General features: G+C 37.3%; 2 protein-coding genes across 2 annotated transcripts in view; one reads left to right on the top strand and one right to left on the bottom strand.

The window, feature by feature from the left end:
- The window catches only part of LOC149616003 (TWiK family of potassium channels protein 7-like), a 282,602-nt gene that overhangs the window by 120,924 nt on the left and 137,962 nt on the right, over positions 1-23,716 (bottom strand). The window lies entirely within an intron of this gene.
- On the top strand, positions 7,600-8,886 carry LOC149616008 (uncharacterized). The gene is made up of 3 exons (XM_089856413.1): positions 7,600-7,740; positions 7,874-7,961; positions 8,436-8,886. Exons 1-3 carry the CDS (start codon positions 7,683-7,685, stop codon positions 8,773-8,775), a joined length of 486 nt encoding a protein of 161 aa, XP_089712539.1. The 5' UTR covers positions 7,600-7,682; the 3' UTR covers positions 8,776-8,886.

Raw genomic sequence — 23,716 nt, 5'->3', positions numbered from 1 at the left:
TGATCTCCCTGGGAAGCTGAATGGATGTATGCAGTCGACAAAAAGAGAAAGAGAATATTTCCCGTAATTAAATCCCGGTCATTTTAAGCAAGGGCGTCCGTTTCCTTCGGGAGGTCCCGGACTCCCAAAAGCCGCTAGTCCATTCCGAGCCTCTTAGGCCACAACACCAACTGTCCCAATAGAGATCGAGGTGGACCGAGCTCTCGCATACAACTAGCTAAACGTAAAATAATTCGTTTCAACTCCATTGTACAACGAATGGGATTGTGAACAAAACTGGGACAAAACCAGTCAAGTTCAATGTAAGATTGAAAGTACAATTTTCTCAAGGTAACAACTGAACATTGTTTGAAATATTTGTCCTTGATAGTACAAGAGCAGATGTGTTGATACATTATGTTAAACATGATATTGATGAAATAACTGTTATTAAATAAAACATTGGATTTAAATTTACCTAAAACCAATTTGCTAATAGAAATCCTTAGTTTAGTTTAATTTCATATTTATTATAAGTTTTATTATCATTTCATCAATTGTCCAAAACTACACACCAAGAATCTCACCGGTTTGCAAACATAACCTAACAACCACAACTAATGTGCAAATGTAATCAACATTTGTTTACAGTTGTTAAGTACAGATGCAAAAAAATACGTTCTCCTTAACGTTTGCGTTCATATCATGAAATGGTATTCTAAACCCAAATAACGAAATTTCATCCTTCTATTTTTCGTTTCCACAAACCATAATTTTAATCACATCTGCTGTGCATTTAACAATTTAACATTGAAGTAATTAAATTTCTTTAAAAATTAAGTGTAATAATCGAGCCAATACAGTAGTATACCACCCTGACATTTTTTCATGAAAACCAGAACGTTACCAATCATGTTTTCAACCCTAATTATGAATTGACTTAATGAAAAGTCTGTGTGGGTTCATTGCATTCAGTATGTGACATAGTCTAGATCCATTAACATAAAGCTACATAGCCAAGCTAGGAAAGAGTCCCCCGCTTTGAAAAGGACTCAATAACTAATGAAGGTTCCCATTCCTCCACCCCTTTCTCGGCGTGGAACTTTAAATGGAGATTCTAGGCCATAGTGAATTCATTCCGAAGGTCTTCAGTGCATGCTTTTCTCTTTCTCCTTTATTCTAAAAGGCTGTTTAGTTTGCTAAAAGAGTCATTACCGGGGTCTGGGAGTTACGACGATTATAAACCGTCGCCCCTAAACTTTCCTACCAATTTCCCATTCCCTCATCTAGAAGTCTTGATGGGCCTTTTCAATCCTAACCAGAGTTATTATCCTATGAGTTGATAAACGCGAGTGTCCCACTTAACACGTATCGAGAAGATATTTGCAAGTCCCTGTTCAACAGGGGTGGTATCAATAGACCATTTCGATGTGCATAACTTAGAGGGAAAGACACCTGGGTGAAACTTTGCCTTCCATCTCGCGTTTAGGCACCTGCGCTGTAGTCTTTTTGAATCAAGAGACTGCTCAGAAACGAATGACAATGTATCAACCCCCTTTTATGTTGCCTACCCCTTTTTTACATCGAAATATTCTATTGACTGCTCCAAGAAGTGATATCTAGTTTATTAGGGAGTAGGTGAAAGATGCCTAAGTATTCGCGCGCCATAGTCCCAGTCCCCCTTTCAAAATACAAGGGGGGACGTAAAAGGAGGCCGGGCAATTTTGCCTCTCCTCAGTCGGAAAATATGACTGCAATTTTCGTCATTCGCGTCGCGCTGACGTGAGTTTTCAAGAACCAATGAGATGCTTGTTGCAATTTGGAGACGGGGATTAACTCCGGACCTACGTTTGGACTGGAGATAAAGCTGGAAATATGGCGAATTTATACCTTCTCCTTAGTAAACTAGATATCACTTCTTGGCTGCCCTAAATCTATGTTTCAATTTACATACAATGTTTATCTTAGTCTCCTTAGAAAGACGCCCTGTCACGTGACGCGCATCCATTGAGTCGTAGCTGCTATTCACACCCGCTCTTTTCAAACGTACATAAGTTACAATTTAGAATGAAGAATACTTAAAATAATCAACTCCTGATCACTAACTGCTATACTTTGATCAAGCTTTGATACCTACGGCTTAACACTTTGAAAAATCGTAAAATTTCCCAAACAGGAATTAAGCCTTCCTTAAGCTGACTACAACTTTTCATCGATAAACCCCATCGAAATTACCAAATTTACTTGACACAACGAAAAAGGACTTATCATCCCATATTGAGCCTTCACTAGCGCTACCACGTGATTATGACTATATTAGCCCTAGGTTTAACGTATACATACATATATGTATATAGCTAATAACTTGAGTCGTTTGCTATAGGCGGTACCATACCTCGTCTCTTCAATTGATTTCATTAAATGGATATTATAGAAAATATCGTACGCTGGACTACCAATATTAATGTAGGGGGTGTTTGTGTTTCTGGATGGTACTAAAGGAAATTTTAATTAGATTATTTCGCAACGGAAGTGTATAAATTATTAAAGCGGAAAGCCCACGCTTTCCCGAAAATATATACCGACGTTCTCAAAGACTTTCGCAATGAGGGTGAAATAAAATTACGGATAAAGTTAAAAATTTAACATTATCATAAGTTCATCAAAATCTTAAGTAGCTATCTGAGGCTGTTTAATAAAACGTCTCGTGCAGTTCCATTCCCTTTTTGACAGGGTAGGCACGAGACCGGGCGGAAAAATCCACGAGGGAGAGAAAATTTCGTTTTCCACGAGGGTGTACAGAGGGGGAGTAAAAGGCTTGGCTGGAGTGTTCTCGCTTTGAAAATTTCCTATAGCTTTACGGTGTGCGCGCGCATTTTTCTTAGCTCTCTTCTTATTGGTTTAAATACGGTTAACCGGATATTAGGAGGGAGATATAAAAGAAATTTAAAATAAAAGCGATAACTTCCAAAATGACTGGCCAAAGCTGCTAGCTTCAACTCCCCTTTTCATACCCTCTTTGGTGGCACCGCTAGTGGGGGGATGTAATGCTTCCTCCCCTCTCTCTCCGTAAAGACTGCGAGATATATCACGTGTTTGCAGAAGTAAATAGATTATAAACAAGAAGTTAATATCTCCCCGGCATGGGCGCGTTATGAAAGTTGAGATTCCCGCTCCTATTCCGCGGCAGCGCACAAATGGCGTAGCACCTAGCGAACCACTTGACATGTACCTAACGTATCTAGTGTCGCGCCGCTCAGACAAAGTAGTGCGGGTTGTTGAAGGTTTAATCAACGCGCATGCGTTCTAAAGGTAATTTCAATCAGCTGTCTGCTGTGAGACTGTAACAGGCCTAGGCCTAGGCCTAGTACAAAATCTGTGAAGACTACATGTGATTGCCTATGAATGTGATAAAATAGTAATATGAAAAATGGATAAGGAATATGATTATGACGAATTCGTGAAACAAAAAGATGAACGTAAAACAATACTACAATGTTGGGAGAGCCAAGGACGTTTGAAAACTTTTGTTTGCAACATGATGGAAGAGTATTCGGTATTATTCGTAGGTTTCAGATAAAAATTACACTGGGTCGATACCGAAGGCGAAACTAAAATCGTTTTTTACGCGGCATTATGAAACTAATTACAGCTTTAGACTTTAGTATTTTAATATAATTTACCGTAATTCAGCAATTACCCGCACTACTACGGCGCAATTTTCCATCACGTAAGCGCGGCTACCAATAATATTGCCCTAAATTTACTCCCATGATGCTCAGTAATTTGTACTGCTTTCCAATATCTCTTGTCGCTTTTATGACGTCATGCGAACATCCTATTGGTTACAAGCAAGCCACGTGATACTCGATACTCATTTTACATATCATGCAGGCGGGAAGGTATGATTGACTTAAAGCTATTAACTTTTTGATATCTATTTACTTTTGGTGTTTGTAGCCATCAAATAGGAAACATTTTCTATACAACAATTTAAGGGGGGGGGGAGGTAAGAATTACAAAACCAAGCAAAAAAAAAAAAAACCTTCAGAAGCAACCATGCTGGAAAAATGGCTGTTATGCCTTAATTTTCATAAACGACGGTAAAACATTACTTCAAAAATATTGCGCCAAGATTTTTTTAACAATTTTCAAGTGCAAAGACGACATTTTTTAGGCCAAATTTGACCTACTTTTTAAAAAAGGGATTCCGTGTAAAAAACAAGTTTGCCTTTAGGACTTTGGTGTTTTCTAAGGAGTTCAAGGACTTAGTGTCGTATAAACTCCGTTTCAATCCGCTTACTGAAACTTATAAAATATTTAAGATCGTAAACAAGAATTATTTTTCCAAAACCCCCAAAGTTGAGTTGCCCGACGCAGGACCCCGATTTTTCGCGGAATTCCGCTTTAAATATTAAATGTTGTTGACGATATAGGTAGAGGCTAAACCTATTAATAATTAATTTCTTAATAACCATTAACGAATGTTTCAATCAAAAGCGACACGTACTGTATAGGAAAAGGCCTATTTCTGAAACCTAATTAAATATAACACCCACATTCTTATAAGCCACTCTGGCTTTAGATGGTTTTGGTATTGGTATTAGTAAGTGGTTTTTGTCGAGGTCATTCATAAAGAAGGTCACGGACTTCTTATTTCCATTTAAAGTCCTAACTGACCAATTATTAACACCCACTTCACCTACTATTTTTTTTAGTCCGCAGCCATCTTGAGGGCAACTGAGATTATCCTGAAATGCACCCAAAACCTTACTTACAAAATAACGTTGTTCTTACCGGTTTCATTAATAGTTCGCGGATCAACTTGCCGCAGTAAGAAACGTAACAAATATGTACCAACGTGTCCGGCCGCCATTTTAAAATATGGCGGCATATAACACCCTCTAAAACCACACAGCGCGTTTATAGGATATAGTATGTAACCCTAAAAGTTAAAAATCAATCAAGGGACCTAAATTCTAATTCGACACACTTATTATTACTTAGTTCTTGACAATTAGGTAGGCAAACAATTCAAAAGATAATTACCAAGTTATCCATCGTCGCTGACCTAAAGAATTTCGCGAAACCGACTTCATTGTGAAAAAAAAAAAAAAAATACGTTTTCCCGTTGCGATAGAAAAGAAACCACGCGTGGTTTACAGAATTCGCGAAACGAAGTGGCGTGGTTTACAGAATTCGCGAAACGAAGTGACTTAATTGTGAATTGTGAATCACGCCGCAATAAAAAAACATGTTTAACGGCAGCGGCGCTTAGGGCGCCACTTCGAGAGGAAAGTGAACTAAGTAAAAATAGACTTTTTTTTTTTCATCAAAGCCCGAGTAGACGACCTCAAAGTGCCAGGGAGGAAGGGGGGGTAATAATATGATAGGTTAAAAGGGATTCAGTTTACCAATGCTGTTTTCCATTGGCTGCTTGTAATCTGCCACCATGGAGCAATATTACATTAAACGTAGATGTATTTAATTCAATTTTAAAGAGACTTTCTTTCTCAAATCTCAATCCAAGAAAATTTCTCCATAGAAAATGCCAATGGATAACGGCATTAGTGAAATCGGTTGAAACTTGCGGATTTTATCCATATCAGGGAGAAAAGAAGTGAGATGGAGTGGTAATAATGATGGACGATCTGCGGCAATAAAAATCTCACAGTTTGCCTTGCACACGTTCCTAACCTTCAATAAGTGCTGCCGCGTAGTGCCATTGTATTTGTACCAACACTAGGTTCTATTTTTAAGACACAGGGGCATCCTTTACGTTTCCTTGCCGTACGACCCTACCTAAACGTCACTGAGGATGCTGGGAGGACTTCTGTGGCGTAGTTGAGGGTACAGAGGCTACGTTATAGCAGAAGTGAGATGAGACTAGAAGTGAAGGGCTCTAGCATTGGTAGTAGATCCTGGCACTAGTGAACAAATTTGAGGATTTTATGCCGCTTCCCACGCGCCTACACTACAGAGAAAAAAATTGGTCGAGTTCCTAAAACATTTCCTACCCCCTTCCCCTCAACCTAAAGCGGCCGAACACGGACGCGGCCCCTTGAATCTAGTTCGGCCGTGTACCACCGCGAGCGTCTCACGTTTTGGAGGGAAAATTCAGAAACCGCTACTAGAGGGCCAACCGTTGGTGTGTTATCAAGAATATTCACTTTCGCCGAGTGAAGAATTTGGTTAGCTCAATACTTCTGGTCTCATCTCACTTCTGGTTATAGGAATGGTGTCCCACTCCATCTCTCTCTCTCTCTCCTTCAAGATTCTATAACGAATTAATTTAAAGCCTTGATTTGGAAAAAGTCTTTCTTAGTGCATGCCTACTACTTAAGATTAAGGTCCCTTCAACTTGTCAACCTTTTAGGCAAAGCGGTTTGAACTGGGCATTGATTATTACTCGGTTGATCAGTCAAAACTTTTATTATTTATATATAAACTTGATCCTCTTTTCAACTCATATTTTAGAAACCAACACAGTAACATGTAGTACACTTCAACTGACACCTTACGGCAAATAAACCAGTGCAAATCAACCCAACCTTACATCACACCTTAAACGATGCTATAATCTATAATTGATAGCTACTACATAGACCAACCTCCACTCTTCTTGTGTCACCAAGAATCAATAGATTTAACCCTCCCAAGGATATTACATATATACTTCAACAAACAACCTAAGCTGCATGGTTACGTTGAAAACTTCTTAAAACCCGGCTTAAAATTCATTATAACCTCAAAGCGGGAATGGGTACTGACCAAGGCTTAGAAGTAGTAACGGCCATTACGGGTGGGTGACACGGGATGGGTAATGAAAAGCAAAAACCGAAGAAAGATCGATGCCCACCATTTTTTTTTCTTTTTTCTTTCTGGCCAACCAACCCAAGCTTCATCCCCAGATTGACACAATTTCCAGGCTTAAATACTGCTTTTTTTCTATCCAATGAGGTTTTAGGCTTAAACCCATTTTGAGACTGCAGCGTCAGAGTGACCCCGGAAATGACGTTTTCGATGAATTACGGTATGTGGAAAAAACTTGGTTTTTTTAAAGCGGAGTAAAAATACACGGTTGAAAGAAGCCAGGGAACTTTGTTAAGTTGAAAAATGTAGACAGTCACATTCCGTTGATTCTTGCAAGTGACGGGTCGTAACCTTTCATGTAAACAGCCCTGAGGAAAGGTTAATTGATGGACTAAGCTACTCTTTCTTTTTTCCCATCTAGGCCTGTAGACGTTCGATAAAGTCTTAAGAACATTCACTCAGATGGTGGATTATAATTGCCCTATAAACCATGATTGGTAAAGGCCTAGACAAAGTACTTCAAAAGATCGTGATCAATTGATTTTAAACGTCTCAAGAAGAAGCTACTTGAAAGCCAAATACAACTTTCAAGATGTTTGAAAGAGCATGGTTAAGACTTCGTCAATAAATCTTAAAAATTCCATTCCCTGATTTAATAATTGGTTTCCCTGACTATTTCCTGTCATTTTCTCTAAGCCACTCAAACACTACATTTAAGTGTTTATAAAAACTAAATATTAAAGAAAACCATGTCAAAAAAACCCCCAAAACAAGCATTACTAAAAATAATGTCAAAGCTATAAAGTTAAAAAATACCTAATTTAGTGTGATAAATAGTAGTGCTCGTAACATTCATTTTAGTTTGAGTATTATTATTCAATCATTACATTATGAAGACTGTTTGCATTATTGCTTTGGTTGCTATGCTCATTGGCTTTGCGCATTTTGGTAAGTACATCTACATATATCAAAACATCTGAAGTGCTACTAAGCATAGAAGAAATAATCTATGTTGCAGGTTAAAATATTATCTTTCTCTGTAGAGTTTATAAGATCTTGGTTCTTTGTGTTTATTGTTTAGGGGTGAAATCTGTAAAAGCTCATTGTCCAGGAGGCGGAACTGAATGCCTTAGCCCATGTCAAATGAAAACTACAGATCACGAAAAAAAGTTCGTATGAAATCCACAGTATTTCCAACAAGTATTATCTAGTTTACTAGGGAGACGGTATAAATTCGCCACAATTCTAGCTTTATCTCCAGTCCAAACGTAGGTCCGGAGTTAATCTTCGCCTCTAATTTACAACCAGCATCTCATTGGTTATTGAAAACTCACGTCAGCGTGACGCGAATGACGAAAATTACAGTCATATTTTCCGACTGGGGAGAGGCGAAATAGCCCGACTTCCTTTTACGCTCCCCCTTGTATTTTGAAAGGGGGACTGGGACTATGGTGCGCCAATACTTGGGCATCTTATACCTTCTTTCCAATAAACTAGATACAGCTTCTTTCCAATAAACTAGATACAGCTTCTTGGTATTTCTAACCATTATTTTACAATATAACAGACCAAGTTGAAGTTTAATTAGAAATTGTTAATAGTTAGTAATAATTTTGAAAACTCTCCGTTTTGTCCATGTTTAGTCCCGATGGAAAGATATGCGGTTGTTCAACAGGAATTGACGTTGAAAAACGAAAACCAACAAAGGATATCCTTGGTGAACGTCGATCCGGCTCAGAACAACCTGACGTCAGTTTTTTTAGTGGAAAATTTGACCAAGACGATTTGAGTGGACGAGCCGGCGGTGAATTAACCGGAATAAGTAGAGAAATAGACACAGGTGCTGTGAGTGGGCGACCGGGTTCAATCGGCAATTTGTTTGGGCGGACCGGCAAAGGTGGCTCGGTTGGTAGAGAAACTGTCACATTTAGTGAGGCCGCCGCTTTTATTGGAACCCGATCTATGTTGATCAACCCGCGATAAATCAATGTAAGGAGACAAAATTTAATCGCAAATCTCCATGGAACAAACAAGTCTCATTGTTTTTAAACATTTTAAAAGTGTCAATAAATGTTTGATTTAGTGGGAAAAAAACGGAAGTGGTCTTTATTTACTATTGGCATATCATGAAAGTGAGGCCTATTCGTATAGCTACAGCTACGGTTGCCTAAAACCTCTGGTCGACGGTGCCTATGCGTTAGTTCGCAACTTTCTGACGAATCTTATTCAGGCAGACAAAAATTGACCATTTCGATGTAACTATAAGGGAACGACATGGGGGTAGAACTTCGCCTTCCATGTCGCTTTTAGGCGCTTGAGCTGTAGCCATTTTGTATCAAGAGTGCTCAGGCGGCTAGCAATGTATCACCTTCCTTGTACGTCCCGATATTAAAGTTTGCCTACCCCCTCTTTCACGTCGAAAAAAAACTTTTCTACCTCTGGAACCTAAGTGCGATTACGTACGAAATGACGTGTTGCACACCGATCATGCGCAGTTAAAACTAACGCCTAGAATTAGACAAGTGTTGCTATGAGCCGCCTCTTCTTTCATACCCCCCCCCCGCCGTCTCGGGGAAGGGGGTCCGCGCCTAGATTACTCTGTTCTCCATTCCTACTTCTAAAATGAAATCTATCCCTGGTTTTACTAACTCTCTGTTTGTTTATAATAACTAAAAGAGGAAGATATTTCCAATTTAATTTTCTACGAGCAATGATTTCTTTCAAAAATAGTTTAGACACATGATTGATAGGGCGCTCGCCCACTTCGCTTAATATTCAAATTCTCAAATTGCATTTTTAGTTTCTTTTCATCGTCAATGGCATCAAATATCTTAAGGCTTATTCATAGATAAAAAATGTAATAAGATGTTTACAGGTATTTAATTTCATATACCCATGTATGTCTCTAGTAAATTTATTCTAACAGAAGAATTGTTGGTAAAATATCATGAATGTTTTAGAATTCTTCCATATTCATTCAAAAGTTCCAGACGTTTTTACTGAGAGCTTGCCAAGAAGTGACGTAGGTGAATCGTCATAGATTCGAGGTGCTGGTGAGGTGCTGTCAAAGGCTTAGTACAGACTAAATAGGAAGATGGAAGTCCTGCAAAATTAACCGAGTGTAAGCAATCAATTCTCACTCGTCTATCTCCCTCGAACTAGCTCGAACTGTAAGTCTCTCAGTAGCATTACGAAGTATAGGTAATGTCATACTTATAGAACATATCTTATAAACTTATGGTAATATTAATAAAATCGTACGCTTGTTTCTTAAAACCAAGGCCTAAGATTCAATGATATAAATCACCAGATTTTCAATAAAAAATAAAAACACAGTTTTGATTTTTGCAAAAATTATTTTCACCACATTACGCAATTTATTCTGGCGTCAGCCATAAATGAAAAAAACATACGAAACAATTAGGATACGTTACGTTAGGCCTAGGCCTACGCGATGCATTGTTAGCAATAATGCATCGTCATTACTTACATTCGCTTGAACCTGAACCCTCCTCATTGAGAAAAAGTAGGCTTAACATCATTTTAGTAGCTAACTCGCTCATAAATCGCGATCTTTTCTTTATATAGGCTTTGCGTAATGCTTATTTTGATATCTTTGACCTCAGGGTCAGATTGGCACAGTTAGCTAGGACCCGAACACTTGTCTCCGCCCCTTTTTATACGCCATAATCATTCTTGAGACGAGGGTGGCCGCATTCTAGGCTAGGGAAATGGCTCATTAACGAGGCTTAAAAAAGGCCATAGCTGCCTTTTCATCATCTCATCGCGCGCGCAGCTCGTTCGCTGGCTGGTACTCGAGAGTTCGTTCCGAGGAAAAATGAAAATTATAGTATGTCACGATGAAAGAATGTAGGCTTGATGCCTTGATGGGCGCCAAACATATTTATCTTCAATGCTTCAACATAGATATGAGAAATTTACATAAAAATTGATACGACGCAAAAAATATGTTTCGATTATGTGTCACTTTTTGTGTCAACACAAATAGCAAAATACTGGGCATAAATATCATACATTTGATAATTCACCGACTTCGTCTCTTTTCGAAGTAACATCGTTGCGAGTTGCGCTAAACTTCAGTACAATTATGAGATTTATGTGCTTTTACAAACTAGATATATGTTTAAGTATGATTTTATGTGATTTTTCAAACTATATTTATGTTTAAGTATGATTTTATGTGATTTTTCAAACTATATTTATGTTTAAGTATGATTTTATGTGATTTTACAAACTATATTTATGTTTAAGTATGATTTTATGTGATTTTACAAACTATATTTATAATAGCAAAATACTGGGCATAAATATCATACATTTGATAATTCACCGACTTCGTCTCTTTTCGAAGTAACATCGTTGCGAGTTGCGCTAAACTTCAGTACAATTATGAGATTTATGTGCTTTTACCAACTAGATATATGTTTAAGTATGATTTTATGTGATTTTTCAAACTATATTTATGTTTAAGTATGATTTTATGTGATTTTACAAACTATATTTATGTTTATGTATGATTTTATGTGATTTTACAAACTATATTTATGTTTAAGTATGATTTTATGTGATTTTACAAACTATATTTATGTTTAAGTATGATTTTATGTGATTTTACAACTAAATTTATGTTTAAGTATGATTTTATGTGATTTTTCAAACTAGATTTGTATTTAAATATGATTTTATGTGATTTTACAAATTAAATTTATGTTTAAGTATGATTTTATGTGATTTTACAAACTAGATTTATGTTTAAGTATGATTTTATGCGATTTTACACCATTATTTATGCATAATCAAGAGATTTATGTGCTATCTCAATTAAAGTTATGTATAATTGAGATTTACATGCTATCTCAATTAAAGTTATATATAATTGAGATTTACATGCTATCTCAATGAAACCATGTATAATTGAGATTTACATGCTCTCTAGTCTATTTGTTCATTATTCTGACATTAAATAATGTGTTTTTCAAATAATTTTATGTATTATTATTTCATTTATGTTTTACAATCTACAACTCCCAAAACTAATCAATTGAGCATAAATATCAATTAGCAGACTCTAGGACACGTTTAAAATTTACTCCATTAAATCCGCATAGAACTGTAAAAGTCGTGAGAAATGGACCAAAATTAAGGACATGGTACACCTAAACCAAAATAAAATCTACGAAAACTTTGCCAAAAAATATTCCAGCAATACATTATCAGTATACCAAATTGGAATGGTGCCGAAACCCGGGATACCCACTACTACAAATTGGGCTAAAACAATCCCAAAAGTTTCCCTTTACCCTACTTTCAGCTTTTAGTATATAGTTTATAACCCTACTGGTCAGAGTCTGGGACTGAATTCTAGTTGTTAATAGATATTTATCGAGTGGACGTTGGGCGGATTCTCTTTTTCATGGGAATCAGAGCTATAGACCAAGGCCTAAGAGGATTTCCCCGCTTTAGTACACACCCAGCTATAGGCGTTAGCTTGGAAATCCCGGTGTCGCATTTTCATTCGGTTGTGATTCCTTCACCAAGGCTTAAGGACTGGACAGCAGGTAGACAGGATTGGAAAGGATTTTGTTAGTGCAAAAATGTTGCAAGTCAAAGATTTACCTCTAAATCGGATAAGCATTAAAATAATTGCTCAAACATTGGCGGGTGATTTAATTAAGTATAAATTATACTGTTAAGGCCATAAATTATAATATTTACTGGATTTTGAGACTAATTAGAACTGTAAGTAATTAACGATTAACTAAATTAATTTAGGGGGAAAAACGTTTTCACTTCCCAAATATGAAGTTTGAAAATGATTTATAAGTTATAAAATTTAACAAACAATAAAAATTACTGAAAATAACAAATAAAATTTAAAAACGTTGCAAATAGTTGTTTCCCAATTACATATTGTTTACCATAAAACGTATTGGTTATATTTACCAATATTAAACTTAATACCTCTCGTATATGGTACACAGGATGCTTCTGATAAGCTTGCCATAAATTAAGGGGGATGTTCTTTAACAAATTTTGAGTGAAAAATGTTCTAGGATATTTTGCCGACTGGGCCACATTTTCAAGATAAGATTGGAGTACTTTACGGATGATCCCTTAAATTTAATTAAGAAACTGATTAAGAAAATGATTTTTAATTTAATTAAAGGGTCATCCCTAAAACACTGAAATCATAACTAAGGTAAATTGTCATAGAAATTATATTTTCGACTCAAAATCACAAAAAGAACATCCCCTTATCAGAAACACACTCTATAAATAAAATAAATATTTTTCCACTAATGAAAAACGAACATAAACCGAAATATTTTGATAAAAATTGAGTTACCACGTTTATACACACACACAACGTTTATAGTACAGTAGTTGCAAAAGGTACCATACCACCAACCAACATTATAGTAGACGCTATGGGATTTTGAGAGGGAAGGCGAGGCTGTGGCAAGCGGCAAGTATTGCAACGAGGGAGCTAATTTCATTAAGGAAAATTCTCTTATTTTCTCCGCTCATCTCTTTCCCGGGGACTAATTCGCCAGAAGTTATTTTGGATTGCATTATAAGCCTTTTATTACACCGCGCGAGCTTGCCTGCCTGACGCATTACCATGATTGACTATTTGCTTACGCAAAGGCTTAGCGCAACTACAGGGGGCGAAACAAGTTTCACGCAACTTTTTTTTTACTTGATGCTTAGTCAAGAAGCGATATCTAGGTTACTAGGGAGACGGTATAAGATGCCTAGTTAAATATTCGCGCGCCATAGTCCCAGTCCCCCTTTCAAAAGACAAGGGGGGACGTAAAAGGAGGCCAGGCTATTTCGCCTCTCCTCAGTCGGAGAAAACGTAATTTTCGTCATACGCGTGGCGCTGCGTGAGGTTTCAAGAACCAATAAGATGCTGGTTGTAATTTAGAGGCGGCGGGGATTAACTCCGGACCTACGTTTGGACTGGAGATAAAGCTGGAAATGTGGCGAATTTATATCTTCTCCCTAGTAAACTAGATATCGCTTCTTGCTTAGTTTCGTATATGTATGTTTGTTTTTCGACTCGCCTCGTTGAGAGAGTTCGTTAGCTATTTAAGTTTGTCTATCAAATTTTGTACTGTGAAAAGGTGTTCCATATTGGAAGAAAATAAATTTTAAGTATATTTATAACAGTTCATCTTTAGCGCATGCTCTGTTTGATTTAAAGTTCATTAAAGAGCTGCACCCATAACGCTCTTTGTCAAACCAGGGATAGATTTAATTTTAAAGGTAGGAATGGAGAACAGTTAGTATTTACTTCAGTCCGACTCATAGCCCAGTATAGAGAGAGCCCCTCCCTCCAACACGTAACGAAAAGTTTAAATTATCTTATTGGCTCACTTAAAGTACGTTTTGATGACGTAGCTCACGAGGACGGCAAAAAAACGTAGTTCCTTCATAGAAGAACTAGGCGAGATTCCTTTTTAACCCTGTCGCTATGACCCGCCTCTTCTTTCATACCCCCCAATCCCGCGGAAGGGGTTCCGCGACTTTGACGCGCGCCCAGATTACTCTGTTCTCCATTCCTACTTCTAAAATTAAATATATCCCTGGTAAAACACTATTTTGCGAATCAAATTAATATCTTCACATGATGCACTAGTTGAAGTTAGAACTGTACTATTTAGTTAATTTAGATAATTTTTTAAATTTCAAAACTATTTTAATAGTTTTGCTAGAAACTAAATATTTTCCAAGTTTCTTTTAATGCATTTTAGATTTGGTTCTTATACCTAATACAAGAACTTTGTGGAAAACCAAAAGCACATAAGAAGCATACACCATTGATTTAACAATGATACCTATTGATCATACATAAATGGGTTTTTTTCGTTCTCGTTTTGTTTACCTAAGATAATATCTTGAAAAAATTGGGAAAATCACGATGAGTAATTTTTTTCGACATAAGAACGTACCACATAAAAAGGCAATGACGCCTTATTTTAAAATTAGTACATGATTCAGTATGTTTTCAGGCTTCAGGTATGTTCTAAACTGACCTCAGAAATTCTTCTGGTTCACCCACTGCAACTCGCACTGTACCCTTTAATATATAATAAAGGTTTTTCTTATTTTTCGATTTTCTTATTTAACGGGTGTTATAAATATTCAAAGGTATATTTCAAAATGGTTGGGCACTAGCTACCATATTTAATTTATCTAATATGAAATAGCTATTATTTCTTAATATTTTCAGTAAAATTCTAGCGAAGTATCCGACTGATAATATTTCGTTTTGGTTTTTCCCATATATGTTGTAATATAACGGGAACTTACATTAGGCATAGATTTATGGATTTTTTTGGGGGATTTTCTGTCCTATCGAGTTTGTGGAATTTTTAATAGTGTATTGGGTAATATTTGATCGTATCTACGGATCAGCTTTACGTTGTATTAGCCTACAAGGCGAATTGAAATTGGAATTAAAATTCTGCAAGAACAAAATCCAATGCAATTCAATTCTTACGAAATATTTCAATATTAAAAATGATTTTCTTTGGTTGCGTTACTGGAATTTACAGTCAATAATTAAAATACATCCAAATATTGGTTCGATTTTCACCAGAATTTATGGTAGGCAAGGCCTAAACTGAATCATATTTCGCAATTCGTTCGTCAGTTTGAAATAGGTTATTTATGGGGCAGTGTTATCCGTTAAAACTAGTTACATAAAAATTCAATTCGAACAAAATTGTTTGTTTCTTTGTTTACAATCAAAACAATTGCATCTAAAGTGCGCGAAAAATGTGTCAACTTACTGGGTGAACTTTGACCTGGAATATCTCAGGACGCTGATAGAATTTTTGAAATTGGGTGGAGACACCACACAGACCATTAAAATATCTTTAATTAAAAACCAATATTTATGGAAATCACTCAATTCATAGCTCAGAAACACAGTAAACGACTAAATCACTTTTCACTCAAAATTGCTAGACTTTCAACCAACATGATTTACTTTACATTGTAAACTAATCCAAATTAACTTGAAATTTGAAAACGGTGGCTGGGACGGCAAATGTCATAGAAATTTTTATACTCAAAATTCTAACACCACGTGTAACTTTGGACCAATCTACAGCAATCACTTCAATCATTGCGAACTCATTAGGAACACTTGAATCCTGCCAAGAATACAAAAGATAATTTCTTGAGTTTAGTAAACAAATTACCTTTTCCCATTCTGTCAACGAACATTTTAGTATAAGCAACTCTTGGCTGATGGTATCTATGACCTAAATTACAGCCTTAACCCATTCTAAACCCATTTAAACCTTGTTCTTATTTGTTCTCCGCGAAACTAGCCATTTTGTAGTCCACCCCCGAGTAAGAAAGAATATTTATGCGCTAAAATAATCTACCGTAGGATCAGATGAAGTGTTTTGGCACAGAAAAACGAGCTCTGGTCATAAATTTGAAGGAACGGCCGACAGGGATTAGCTAAGTTGGAAAGAAAAGGGCGCTGGAGACAAGCCTAGTCGTTTTTGCGTTGTGTAAAACACTAGAGAACTCTTATTCATATTAAAGACAGAACGAAATTAACACGACGTTCGCGTATTCCTTGGTTTATGTCGTCGTTTCAAAGAAACACGATTTTAATAAGTAGCAAAGTTATAGTATACAGAGAAACCAACACACTAGGGTGGGACCGCCATTAGGTTCTTCTCCCTGTTACCAAAAAGCACCGCTAGAGGCACTGCGAGTTGGCTATCCTCCCACCTGTAGTGAACTACGGCACTGTTTATCGTTGTCTCTTGGCTCGAGGGAGAATACCCCAATGGCGGCCTCGCCCTTGTGTGTTGGATTCTTTGTACTTAAGTGTTTTCCGAAATGGTCCCTTATAGACCCTTTTCACAAGGGGTTCCAAAGTATCGTCTGCTTAATTTATGTGGACCCAAAGACGTTAGATAGAGCTTCAAAGTTACCAGTCCGCCAAATTGGGTGTGTGTTGTTGGAAGCCTTATCTAATGTCTTTGTTGCCAACGATGATAAGTCTAAGACAACATGTTGGTAAAACACCAGAATCTATTTGACCTCCGACGTTGGAAAAGGGTCTATTATTAGGTCACTAGAGGCTACGTGACCAATAAATAGGGACATAACAGTTCAGATCTTCGTACTTCCCTACGTCCTACCATTATATCTTCTACTTATGTTATGGATGGAAATAAGTATTTCATCTGCATCTTCCTCACACATGCATGATGTCACATTATTTCTCCCTTGGTCAACTGGTATTTATGATAATTTATCCCAGAATACCTTGCACACAAGATAACAATCGGGAAAAAAAACACTATTGGTCCATTGTATGCTCATAACTTCATAACTTTTGTGTTAAACTGCTTTTGTAAACGAGGTTTTAGGCGGGAAAATTGGGAAAGGAGAAAGTTCAAGAGCCCGTGAAAGCCCGTGGGGTCGTGAACTGGTACTGCACAAGCTTAGAAACAAGTTTAGTGATAGTGATATTGTCTATCTACATGCGGGAAACAGATTTCTCGCGCCCTTTTGTCATTACGATAATGCGCAAATGATGTTTCCGAGAGTCCCCTAGACTCCTGGACGCCTTGTCGTGTAAATGACTCTGAAAGTATCCCACAACTATACCATGATACGAGCCAGCAGATGTATGCTTGTACCTATTATAATAACAGTCTATGATGTGTACGTGAGTTTTCAACATGTTTTGAAATTAGTGGATGATTTTCGCAATCATCTGATATTAGTCGACAATGTGTCCGAATTTACAAAGAGTCAAATGTGCAATAGCAGACGATGTTAACCAACTAAAGTAAACACCGAAGACCCTTATTTATGGTGAGCAATCAAAGTCCTGACTGACTGATAATCAACGCCCAGCCCAAACCGCTTGCCCTAGAAGGCTGAAAATTTGCAGGAACGTTACGCATAAGTAGTAGGCGCGTACTAAGAAAGATTTATCTAATCCGTCGCCATCTTAATAAATGGCGACAAGAAATGTAAAAAATCTTTTCTATGCAACAAAGTCCGCGCGCTTAAACCGATCTCACAAATATTTAATACACTGGTTTCCTTTAACCTATAGACGGGCTGAATGGTCTTTCAGGTTCGATTTGTTGCCATCTTTTCAAATGGCGGTCAGAAATTTAAAAACTCTTCTTTATGGAATAATATCCGCATGAAAAGTAACAAAAAATGTCCCGACGGGCTGACGGGCAACGCGGAGTGCCTTCGCTCCCAGGGTGCTACAAAAATATTAGTCATCATTAAAATCTACCCATTCTTTATATCATTTTAATGGAAGTTCTTATTACACGCGAACGACGCCGCGGGTAACAGCTAGTTTGTTTACATAATCAAATTCAATATTCGATATTTCCCAATTCAAATATATATGGAATTCAAAAAGGCACGTTTTCTAATGCGCAACGAAACCAGTTAAAATTTTCATAAGACAAACCGCATATAGCGAAAAAATACCTACACACATAATCCTGGTTAACAATACATCATTCCATATAAATCTAAACGAGGGAGTTATTACCATTTTAATTAATTCAAATTACGGCGAAGACCCTCGTGCGTTTTAAATACATAAAATACATCGCGAACGAGAAGGTTCGCGTCCGTAGCCAAGCTTTTATCACGCTTAATTAAATGTAAATGCAATCAACTTGGACAGTCTCTTGATAGGAATATAGTTAGCCCTAGAAAACTCTACGTATCCTCGTGTCACAAGCAAAATTCAATACATTAACCAAGGCTTAATATTTAATAATCAAAGTGGACTAGCGAACCACACACTGCGAATTCCCAACGGGATGAACTTTGTCCTGTGGAAAAGGAGACAGATGGTTTCTATCGCAGTTCTTTTAACGAAATGAAAGATGATGAGAAAGGCATCATGCTTCATGAAATTTCTCCTACTCACTTAGAGGTAAAATGGCGTATTTATATCTAGGGTTTATACCAAGTAGATACGGTGATTTGGCTTTAAATAGGGGTTATATATCCTTGACCGAGTTGTATAGTAAAAGACAGGCGTTACCAAGAATCTACGCGTCCAGAACCCAAAGTCTTTTTCGACTTTCTGCTAACGTATGGAAAAGTAGAATGCTGCATGGAAAGTTTTCCTGTGGTAAGCAGGAAATGGTGACGTTTCTCTTGAAACCTAACGGACGTGTACAGGGTAGGGTGGTGGATTATTCGAGGTATAAGACAAACCTCTTAACCCAAGGATTTACTTATTTATAAGTGATATGTTCCATAAGTATAACACTATCTATACTTCGCAATGCTACTGTGAGACTTACAGCTCGAGTTAGTTCGAGAACGAGAACGACAAGTGAGAATTGAAGTCCTAGACTCGGTTTTGCATCTTCCTATTTAGTCTGTACTAAGCCTTTGACAGCGCCTCACCAGGCGTCCTTCGCTTTACCTCGAATCTATGACCTACCTCACTCACTTCAAAATTACAAGCTCCAGCTTGTAACCAGAGATTAACAAACTTATGGTGAACATATCTTATGTCCTTATGGTTGTATCCATTACTGGTAGGAATACGATCATTGCACTTTAAGAATGTCCATCATGGCTCAAACGTTTCCCTTCATATTTTTCTATCTATCGACTCACCCAATAAAGGGTAGCCTTGGATTATCTTATTTCGTCAGCAAAATGACGTGGTGTTTGTCCACACTTAATAATTCTCAGTCAATCAGAGTTGTAAAAGCCTCGTTTGTATGCAGTTGGCTTTAGATTTTGGTAATAGAATACAAACATCTTTTCCCCTTCCGTACCCATCATTTTAATTAAGGCAATAACGAAAATTTCCAATTAACTCCCCTATCGTCTGCTAACTTATAAGGCTTCATAACAGTTACCAGTGACTTCAGTACCGTTTCGCGCCAAATCTACATTTGTCAACACCCCGCATCTTTCTATCCTGTCTTGTGTAAAACGTTATAAGTATATAGGTATAAATAGAATCGAAACAGTGAACCATAGCATGTTCGTAACCCAGTTCGAAACGAGGTACGGGTTTGGCGACAAACGTGTTTCGCACGTGCGAATCGTTCGGCTGATCTTCAACTATTCAAAGTATCGCTTGAACCTTTTTCCAAACTCAGGAAAGAAGCTTTTCGAACCGACGTTCAATTGAATAGTTTTAGACCTTTTCTATCCAGAAGGAAATTATCATGAAATAATCCGATTTATTATCTTCCCATCAACTTCGGAAAACTGATGGTTTGGCGTGAATAAAAACATCAGATTAGAAAATTCGTAGAAGCAGAACGAATTCATTTGATTTAATTTTGAAAAACGCTTGCTTTTTAAAATCGTCCACTACACTTATTTTATCATAAATTTGTCACTGGTTACCGAAAGCTTGTCATGAAGTGACGTAGGTCATAGATTCTCGTAAAGTGACACCTGGTGAGGCGCTGTTAAAGGCTTAGTACCACAGACTAAATGGGACGATGGACTGCAAAACCGCGTGTAGTCAATTCTCGCTTGTCGTTCTCGATTTAGCTCTTGGTCTCTAGCATTACATAGTATAGGTACTTATGCAATATATCTTAAAAACTTATGGTAGTAGTGTATCATTATAGCTTCGTGTTTCATCTATTTCTGTCTCTGCTCGTTCTTATAGTACACGCTTGACCAATGTTTCAAAATTGATTCTAAGGAAATAGTTGTGTTTTGAGCGGCTTCTGCCTCTTTGCCTATAACAGCTTTTTTTCTTATTTTTGTGTGCCTCTTTCTAGATAAATTGGAATTCCTGCGAAAATTGCTGCCTTGCTGTTTTTTAAAGGATACGCTTATTCTAGCACGTTCTAAGAAGCATTTATACGCAATAGGCTTCCTTAGAACCAAATCTACTGAAACGTTTCATACATCGTCTGCTAATGCGAAGCTCACTCGATCATGCGCCAGTAAGACATGATCGAGTGAGCTATGGCTAAATGAAAGGCGCTAACGAGGTGGTGCCATCTGGACACTGCATGACGAAACCGAAAATTTTCAAACTAAACCCGCAAAGATTTCAAATCACTTGTACGAATATTGAATAAATCGTTTCAAGGCATGCTGAGAGATAAGGCCCTGGACATGTGTCTACTTCAAAAATTAGCTGGACCAGTCTAAAAATTAAATGCTTGGGGATCTGCTGGCCTTCAGACCACTTATTTAATTAATAATGATTAATAATGATTATTACTAAAAATTGTCGGACTCAACTGGCCACATGTCCAGTATAAAAAATCCTTATTTCTCAGCCTAGAATTTCATGACAATCTGTTAAACAAAGGGTTTCTTCCACGCACCATCATGAAAGTCCTCATAGGTAAGGTCAAAATCAAGGGGGTTATAAAAACGCCACGTGCCATGAAGACCCTTAAATTGAGCCCTCAACATAAAGGATGGAAAACTTCAGGCATAAGTATTTCTTTTGACAACTTTACCCTAAGTCGTGGACATGGGTGGTAGAGGACAGAGGGGCTCATTATATTTCAGTGGCTACGCCGTTATGATTTATCCTCAAGGTAACACCTCCCACTCTCTCTCAGCACTCCGAGGCTCTCTTAGATGGAAAGGAGACACATCAGAGACACTACAGAGAGAACCCTGACTTCTGCACGAGACGCGCGATGAGATTTTCAGAAGAAGAAGAAGGCTTCTTTTAAAAGTCATTTCTAGATGCCGACATCACTCATACAAAAGTAAACATTAAGGCTCCCCACCACACAAGAGTGGCAAGCCGAAGAGAAAGTACCGGTACAACCCGAAATGCCAAAATACAGGGTATGACAAAAATGGCCGCAACTACGACAAAATGAATCGAGAGAATTTGCAGGTACTATCGTCAGTGCCTTTGAGTAAAGCACATTTGTAGAAAAGGGTGGTGGGATTTAGCTACCAATTTAGGTAGACAGCGCCATCTATATTTTTTATATAAATTTATAACTTTAATATAAAATATATCATAATTTTAGGGAGAAAAATAAAAAATATGTCTAGATTGATTTTTTATACATGTTATATAGTGCGTGGACAGATGGCGCTGTATATAGAAGTTACTAAGTATCCCTGGGAAATTTTACCAATTTAGGTTGACAGCGCGATCTATTTTTTTAATTTAAAATATAACAAAATCTTAGGGAAAATAATATTTTGAGATTATTTTTTGAAACACGTTTTATATTGTGTGGACAGATGGCGTTATAAATAGAAGTTATTAAATATCCATGGGAAATTTTGTACCTTTCTCTCTCCATACAGGATATCCGGTAAAGAAGTAGACATTTTAGCCTTTATTTTATAAGGGAATATCTCGTGAAATATTTACTATTCATTTTAAGTTTTCCCCATTACCTGATTACTTTCTGTACCTGATATATCATTATTGGTTGTAAAATGTCGTCTGCTTTACTGTATATCCTCTATGGATTCGGCAAGTGATATTTAGACAAAGGTAAGGTTTCACGTGTCTACCAAGAAACCGAGTGCCGGAAGCAGCCCGAAAAATATTAACGAGATCTGAATACAACAACTAACCACTCCTCTATTGTAAATCCTCTATGCTCTCTCTTAGTTACAGTTTGTAACTAATATTTTTACGGTTAGCATAGACGCCATATGACCTCTATTAACCTTAATATTTCAAAGACATATTTAAGTCCATGTTGTCTTGACTTATGTAATTAAAAGAGTTCAAAGTTGTCAAAAAAAGGTCTAAAGGTGGAAATTTCGACTTCAAAACTTCAAATATAAACATAATAGACAATAATATCTTCAAAAGATCAAGACCTAAAGATAGTCGTGTTTCTAATAACAATTATAATCGGCTTAAAATCGAGATAACGGAAAATGTCATTCTCCCACACGACAAGAATTCGTTCGGATTAAATTTCGCTTTTAATCATTAATGGCTAATGAAATTTCCTAGAATTTAACAGCGTTTGCGAAATATCTAATCGATAACATCGTCTGTACAAGTTTCTGCAAAGCGTATTATTTCCAAATGTAAATAGCCAAGATACGTCTACCTGCTTTAAATTAGCCCCCAAAATTATTTATTGTTGAGTTTGGCCACTACCAACGAGATATACAAGGCCCATGCGGGCGCCAATTTTTTTATTTTTTTCCGGACCTTTTAAATCGCCACGATTCTCCGCTAGAGGCGCGTTTAAGTCTACAAAATTACGTAAACCTCACGTGACCAGCTGCCTGCTCTAAGTTTCGAACCTCAAGCGAATGAGCGCGCGGCGGGATTTCACGTGAATTAAGCCTAATTAGTAAGTGTATTAAAGAGACTAAGAAGCGCCATCTATCAACCACACAAGTCAAATATATATATAGAGACCCCCACCCTTCGAAGTGAGCGTGCATGGGCCTTGTATATCTCGTTGGTAGTGGTTTGGCATATAGCATGCATCTTCACACCCTGTTTAGAGGAGTTTATTGTAGATGGGTTGGCTCTTATCCAGGACCAAAATCGACAGAAAGTTTTAGACCCTTAGACGCGCGCTAGGACGCTCGACAGTCACCAACAGACGATCCTTTCCTTTTTCTATTGTCACTTTTTTATACAGAGAGGGCGTCAGCCTCCGAAGAAATATATAAGAAAAAACCAAGAATATTTTCCTTCTCTAAGTTGAATCGCGATAACTTCATAAGATATGTTCCTTTCATAAGTTTGTTAATCTCTGGTTACAAACTCGAGCTTGTAATTTTGAAGTGAGTGAGGTAGGTCATAGATTCGAGGTAAGCGAGGGAGGCCTGGTGAGGCGCTGCTGTCAAAGGCTTAGTACAGACTAAAAAGGAATTAAGATGGAAGTCCTATCTGCAAAATTAACCAGCACCGAGTGTAGGACTTCAATCT

The sequence above is a fragment of the Phalangium opilio genome, unplaced genomic scaffold, assembly GCF_054372755.1.
Source record: "Phalangium opilio isolate 3A_F unplaced genomic scaffold, DU_Popi_V2 ptg000217l_1, whole genome shotgun sequence".
NCBI lineage: Eukaryota > Metazoa > Arthropoda > Arachnida > Opiliones > Phalangiidae > Phalangium > Phalangium opilio.
Note: the sequence above shows the minus strand (reverse complement) of the source record. Positions and strands in the feature narration are given on the sequence as shown.

Coding starts and splice junctions, on each gene's coding strand:
- LOC149616008 (XM_089856413.1), top strand. CDS start 7,683: ATGAAGACTGTTTGCATTATTGCTTTGGTTGCTATGCTCATTGGCTTT. Junction 7,741..7,873: donor CATTGGCTTTGCGCATTTTG/GTAAGTACATCT, acceptor TTTATTGTTTAG/GGGTGAAATCTGTAAAAGCT. Junction 7,962..8,435: donor ACTACAGATCACGAAAAAAA/GTTCGTATGAAA, acceptor GTCCATGTTTAG/TCCCGATGGAAAGATATGCG.